We start from the raw sequence: 7,402 nt of genomic DNA on the forward strand, positions 1-7,402 counted from the left end.
GTGGTACTGTGGGACACTGCAGTGTCCCATGCATGCAAGATTGGTTTTAGACAACATTTCAACTTGCATCAGTTAATTGATTGCAAATAATTTACTCAAGATCTATATTCAAATAACTATTATATTATCCTAATAATACGTCTATTTGCACAAATCTTAAGAGCCATTTTCTGATAAAATCAGGCAAAAGTAGTGTCGGCTCAAAAGTGATATCTTTTAATCGCGCTCAATTTTATATACAGTAATGGTAATAGGGTAAAAAAGAAACCTGTAAATTTTTTTTTTTTTAATATTTCTAGTTCCTGAGTTATGTTCGGTCAAACTTTTGCCCTTTTAATACTTGGAAAGTCACTTTTGGAGTTTTATGATTTTTAAACTAAGATTGAAAGCAATGAGACCACTGCACCCTAAGTTTCTTTTCATATTATGGAAGTATAGGAAGAACTTTAAAAAAAAAAATCAAAAAACCTGAGGACAACTCTTCCTTTGTCTAAAAATCATAAGCTGAAATCACACATTTTTGAATTTGGGTCCTACTTTAAATACATTTATCTCGGAGCGTAAAATGTGCCCGCGACTTATCTCATTCTCTTTTGAAAGAGTATCTCATTTTTATTTGAATATTCTAGAGAAACTGAGAGGATATTGTTTACAAAAAAACTTATGAGTCATCAAAGTGTCAAAAAATGTTTTAATTAGCGTTCAAATATCAGCCATTATGGGAAATGGGAAAGGTCCCAAGATAGAAGATTTTCTATTACTCCATATTACAATTTATTTAATGCGAAAAAAAAACTTAGGGGGTAATATTTCATTGTTAAAATAACTCCATCACAAAAAGTTAAATTTTTTATATATTTAAAAAAAAAAACCCGAATGTAGCAGCGGAATTAATCAATATATTATATGATGTCCTTATCTTATTATGTCATTGTTTGCGTCATAAATCAGATTTACATATCCTATATCTTTGATTTTAATGCATTGTTGCTTGAAATGCTTTTTGGGCTTTTTCAAATTGATCATCCCTAAGCTTATAGTCTCCAGACTGTTTTAACGGTAAAGGTGGTAGAATTCCACAAATGATTTCACTGTCTTTGTACTTTATAACATCAGGAAAAGCTGGCCACTTAAAAAGGTTCTTGACTGCAGAAGCATACTTCATACAGCTCACATTGTAACCATCACTGAGAACCTAATATGAGTAATGATTTTTCTAATTTGAAAAATAGTTTGAAAAATCTGATTCTCATTTGACAAAAGTAAAACTTCGTTTAAATTTAGTGACACATTTAATATGATTAAATAATGTTTAAAAAAATGTATTTATTTGAATGAAAAACATTTTTTTAAACATTGAATGAAAATGAAGTACCTCATTTACAATCCCAGGATACCAATTGCCCATATAAATAACAACTATCCAATCGTTTTCATGCCATGCACTAGATAAATCAATGGCAATGCTTATAAATTCCTTTTCAAATTCTTCATTTTCTAATTCTTCTAGATCTAAGGAAAGAAAAATATAAATATTTATACAAACACTTGTACAAATATTTATAATTACAAAATAATATTAAAATATATATTCATGAGAGTAGATATAAAAATTATTACCTTGATCTGCTGTCTCTTCTTCTTCGTTATCCGCATTAGCACTACCAACATCAATTGGTTCATTTAATCTTTTGTCTTTTTTTAGCCTGCTCCAATGTGAAAATAGTGATCTTATTTGCTGAGTTGTTACGTATTCTGAGACTTGAAGCTCTTTTCTTATCAAAAGGTGCACCTGCTCTGGACTAAACTTTTTTCCAGATACTTCACCTTCCATAAAGAGTTTATATAATACATCTTTTTGTCTCATACTATACCGGAAGGTACTGCGTGTAGGAAAAGCCCAACCTTTAACATATTTGCTATGTCAGAACATTCTTCTTCAATTACCTCCTGTTGTGAGTTTGGTTTATAACTATGTAAGTTTGACTGAACTTGCATCTTCATTATGAAACTCTGTCTCACGTTATCCATTCCTGATTTTAAAGTGCTAATAATGTGTCTTCCCAACATCATGTGTTCTTCTAGTTCTTCTGATGTATGGAATGATCCATTACAAAATGTGCAAAAGTGCAAAAGTGAAACAAATTTAGTAATCTATCTTCGCGAAACTTTTCTTTCATATTGCTTTTAAAAACTCTTGTTTTCTTTTCAGTATCACTATATGGGTGTGTTAAAAACATCTGCAGATCAAAATTGACATTGGAATATTCTTGTTTAACTCCATCGCCAACTGCATAGTATCGCCACATTGTCATATAATTATGAAAGAACTCAAACGAATGATACTGACTTATTTTAGCTATTTTTGTTCCGCTCAACTTGCTTTTTCCCTTTATAGTGGCAACACCAACAGCAGAATTTTTCAGCCCATGTCCGTAATGTAAAGCAGTATAAATGTCCTCTGCACACATCAAATCGTTACCAGCGTCAACAAAGCTACAAATCAACGACCTTGCTCCGGCAGCTTCTCTGTCGCACTGATCCTTGCCACGACAAGGTTCGTTGTAATCGTAGCGCTTAAGCTGTATTTGGTTATTTTTGCACAACATAAAAAGAGCTTCCATTATAAAGTTGCCATGGTACGATGAAGCATTGTCGGATTTTGCAAAGAGTTTATTAACACCAGAATGGTCATGCTTAAACTTCGGAAGAACTAATTGGGCAATTGATAGTGTTTCCGATAAACCTTGCTCACACCTATAAAGAGCTGTAAAATAGACCTTTTTATGTAAAATATTATTTTTCTTAGTGAAGAAAATGTCTACATGCAGTGACATCTCCTCTTTTCCAAAATATTCTTTTTGACCTTCCCTGAATTTTGATGGTAGAACTTTTTGGCAATAGTCTTTCAACCAAAATCCAGTTTCTTCATCAAGATTTTCAAAAGCAAAAACTTTGGCTTTTTTCTGTTGACAATCACCCATTAAATGTTTTTTATAATCAATGATATCTTTTTCAGCAATTTCAATATCATAAATAGTATCCTCGTCGGCTGAATTATTTGATGCTAATCTTTTTATCTCAACTAAGGATTTGTTTAAATTTTCACACTCATAACAAATCTTATCATTAGGTGCTATTAAAATCTGTTGCAATTGCTTGTCGGTTATATCACTCAAAGCAAATAATGGGCAGTGGGAGATTAGGGTAGGTCGCACTGCAGTTAAACTGGAAATTAGTTTTGTAATATCGTTTGCAGCGTTCAAATAAATTACTCAGCTCTCTATTCTGGTACTTTAAAGATAAATCTTGCAACATAGAGAAACCATTCATAGCTGCAGCAGTAATATCATCCAGTCCCGCTAAACATTTTTGTTGAGATGGTTTAACAGCATGAAGTATTCGCCACAAACTGCTTTCCGATAAAGGAGAGTAGTTCTCACTTCTGCAAACTTCATTATAAAATGCAATTGTATGACTCATTTTAGCTGTCAAAACTGCACGAGATATTTTACATACATCATTTGAGTCAAATTTAATTTTTTTGACTCCATATGCAACATCTTGAAGAAGGTTGCTGTTAAATATGAAATCGAGAAAATGTTCAGCTTTTTTCTGGTCTAGTCGATTTCGCGTAATTTTTTTTTCGACAGGAATAGTTATACCTATGTTAGCATTCTTCATTTTTCGTTCATTGTCTGAAGTTTCCGAAGATCTATTTAAAACAATTGAGATAAAGTTTTCACTCTGATTTGGGGCAACAGCTTCAGCAAACCTCTTTGCAAGCTGTACCTTGGCTCTTTCAAATTTTCTTCGTAAATTATTTTTGGTTCCATTGCTGAGATCAGCTTTCTTTTTATTCTTTATCTGAAACTGAAAAGAGCTGATGTGGAGTGCTTCTGATAGGTTGTTACCAGTAGATGTAGCACCTTCAACCTTTTCTCCAGAAAGTAAAATTTCTTTAGGCTCAAAATCAAAATCAGTTGCGTCCGCAACTAACTCTTTGTTAGTGGCAGTACTTGTTTTAGTTTGAAAAAGAATGCGCTCCGACTTAAGGTGATTGTGACAAAATACGGAACCTACAGGAACATTTTTGTTGTAATATTTTGAAACATTTATTGACATATTTATTGAAACACTTCTTACAGATGGTGATTTTTTACCAACACTTAGTTCATGCATTGGATGACAGCATCTTCTTGGAGAAACCCAGCCAATACCTTGAATTTCAATAAAAATCAAAATTTGAAATATTTATTTAAATATTTCAAATTTATTATATATTATTTAGTAATTAAATTTTGTTATTGTTGAAATACGGTTGTAAGCAAATTCTTACCAAAGTTAAATCTATGGTAAGGACATATATAGTCGTTATCAGAAAGTGATACGGACCCTCGATTTTCTATAAGAGACTTTTCTGTCCATTCTGTCTCGTGGTGCGCCTTTAAAACCTAAAAACATAAAACTTAGATATTATGCAATGTAAACTGAGGGAATTAAACAACAATCATTTTACACTACTATATGATGCTAACAGGTTTTTTTTTTACTGCTAAGAGCATTTCTTACTTTAATTTTTACAAAGTGTGCTTTGACATCCAAAGTCAGATCTTGTATCTTGAATAACCTTTTTTCATTGAAACGAGGATATGGTCCACACTTGACATCATTAACTTTGCAAACATTTTCAACAACAACCTCTTGCTCTGACATATTTTTTGCAACTAAGTGTTTTTTTTTAAAGTACTTTAAGCATAAAATGCTCTTTCTCTGTTCTGAATAATTCAGAAGGAAATGCTCAATAAACCATACTGAATAACTGTAAATTAAGAAATAATGGTAATTAATTATGTTCAATAAACATCAAGTTAAAATTGTTTACTGAAAAAAATTTTTTTTCAAGTCCACAATCGTATAAATGAAAAAAAAACAAAAAACAGATTTAGCATCATTTTGACGTAATATTATTTCAACAATGGAATATTACCCCCTAAGTTTTTTTTTTGCATTAAAAAAATTGTAATATGGAGTAATAGAAAATTTATAAATTCAATCTTTGGACCTTTCCCATTTCCCATAATGGCTGATATTTGAACGCTAATTAAAACATTTTTTGACACTTTGATGACTCATAAGTTTTTTTGTAAACAATATCCTCTCAGATTCTCTAGACCATTCAAATAAAAATAAGATACTCTTTCAAAAAAGAATAAGATAAGTCGCGGTAACTTTTTACGCTCCGAGATAAATGTATTTAAAGTAGGTCCCAAATTCAAAAATGTGTGATTTCAGCTTATGATTTTTAGACAAAGGAAGAGTTGTCCTCAGGTTTTTTGATTTTTTTTTTAAAGGTCTACCTATACTTCCATAATATGAAAAGAAACTTAGGGTGCAGAGGTCTCATTGCTTTTAATCTTAGTTTAAAAATCATAAAACTCCAAAAGTGACTTTCCAAGTATTAAAAGGGCAAAAGTTTGACCGACCATAACTCAGGAACTAGAAATATTAAAAAAAAAACTTTACAGGCTTCTTTTTAATATTACAAACAACGCAATATGTAAAATTGAGAATGATTGAAAGATATCACTTTTGAGCATTGCCTGGTTTTCTCAGAAAATAGCTCTTAATCTTATTTCTATAAAGAAAGATAAAAATTATTCGTGGTACTTACGTACTTGCTTGCCATTCTCTTTATTAATATAAAATATTTTCACACAATATAAACGTAACGCAATGCAATGTTGATTTAAAATTTTTTTATTTAGTTTCCAGCTTTTAAATTAATTCCCATGCAAATCCCACAGGAAACCCACGTGGGATTTCCCATGTGTGTAAATACCATATGGTTCCCACATGTAACCCATGTGGGATTACCCACATGGGATAATCCGTCCCACATAAATCCCATCAATCCCACACGGAACCCACGCGGAACCCATGTGGGACGCGGTTTTATTTTTCACTGGGATATATCTTCTTACTTTGTCATTACACTTCGTTTTTGTTATTTCACCTTTTATTTTTTAATTTTTAATTTTCTTTTAAATAAAAGGGGTTAGTTTTTTTATCAAAGAATGATTTTTGAAAAAGCAAATCACAGTTACAACCGGGGCCGACCCTTGGGGGTGGGACGACAACCGGGGCAAGATGCCCCGGGCCCCGCAGCCTGTTTTGCATCGCTGTAAATTTTTTGTATTTTTTTTTTTTGCGGACTTCACGACTTCATAAAATATCTTTACTATTTAAAACCTTAGCGCCCAAACATTTTTAGTAATTGACTTTAATGGATATTTCAGGTTTTCACAAAACCCTGAAAAAAAAGGTCCCGAGAAAAAGTTTAGTTTTTACCTTTTAGTTCATTTCGAAAATGTTGCTTTTAATTTAAAATAAAGTAAAAATAAATTTAAAAATAAAGTTTTTTTAATTGATTTTTTTTTTTTTTACACTAAACTAAAGTTTGTTTTGCTTTAAAGTTCAAAGTTTTTTTAAACTATTTCTTTTATTTACGCTAAAGTAATCTTTTTTCGCGTTGTTTAATTACTTTTAAAATAATTTCGATTATTAACGCTGAACTGTTTGTTTTGCGCGGACAATAAAATAAATAAACCGACAAGAAAGTAAGTTAATAAAAATGTTGTAATAAAAAGGGTTGCAAACTTTAATCAGTAGTGACCTTAACCATGAATTAAAAAACTTACATTATGTAGAGTTTATGTTTCCAAAAACAAAAATAAAGTTTTACACTGTTAATTTGAATTCGAATATTTTTTTTTATTGAAAATGTTAAAATCTGTCAGGTTCTTATAGAAAAATATTAGCCAAGGACTCTGAAGCAGCCCATGAAGCTGTTTTAACTAAAGTGCCAAAACAAACACATTCTTTTCATTCTCCAAGTTCTTCACAACCTTGTGAATCAAAAATTTTGCGTGATGAAAACTCCTTAAAAACACCTAGTGAGACCTCTACTCTGTCTAAATATAACCAAGGAAAGATAATATGAGTAACTCTTTGTTGTGTAGTTTACCTTCAGCTAGTTTTACCACATGTTTGTCAACTTTATTCTTGGGCATTTGTAGCCAAAAATCTCAGGAAGTATCAAAGAAAAACAAAGAACCTAAATGTAACTCAAAGCCTATAATAGTTAAAACAGATAATAGTTTTACAATTAAAACAGATTTTTTGCATAGAAATGACACTTGAAAATTATTATCTAACAACCTGTCCAACTTGGCCGGAACGGCTGGCTGTAAGCCAGAGAGACTACATCATTAAAATGAATCCAATACCTTACCTGAAGAGCAATAAAAACTATCCTAAAACCAAAAAACGCCATTTCTCAAAGGAATTTTGATTCAGGGTAGCAAGAAATGATGAACAAGTAAGAGGAAATGGTTTATAT

At 31.3% G+C, this 7,402-nt stretch overlaps 1 protein-coding gene across 1 annotated transcript; it reads right to left on the reverse strand.

Moving 5' to 3' along the window:
- Positions 1-877: 877 nt before the first annotated feature.
- Positions 878-1,867, reverse strand: LOC136080579 (uncharacterized). The gene is made up of 3 exons (XM_065797393.1): positions 1,621-1,867; positions 1,376-1,512; positions 878-1,195 (listed from the first exon to the last, which is right to left on the reverse strand). Exons 1-3 carry the CDS (start codon positions 1,865-1,867, stop codon positions 977-979), a joined length of 603 nt encoding a protein of 200 aa, XP_065653465.1. The 3' UTR covers positions 878-976.
- Between the last annotated feature and the right edge of the window lie 5,535 nt (positions 1,868-7,402).

This window comes from Hydra vulgaris, chromosome 05, assembly GCF_038396675.1.
Source record: "Hydra vulgaris chromosome 05, alternate assembly HydraT2T_AEP".
NCBI classification, from domain to species: Eukaryota; Metazoa; Cnidaria; class Hydrozoa; order Anthoathecata; family Hydridae; genus Hydra; species Hydra vulgaris.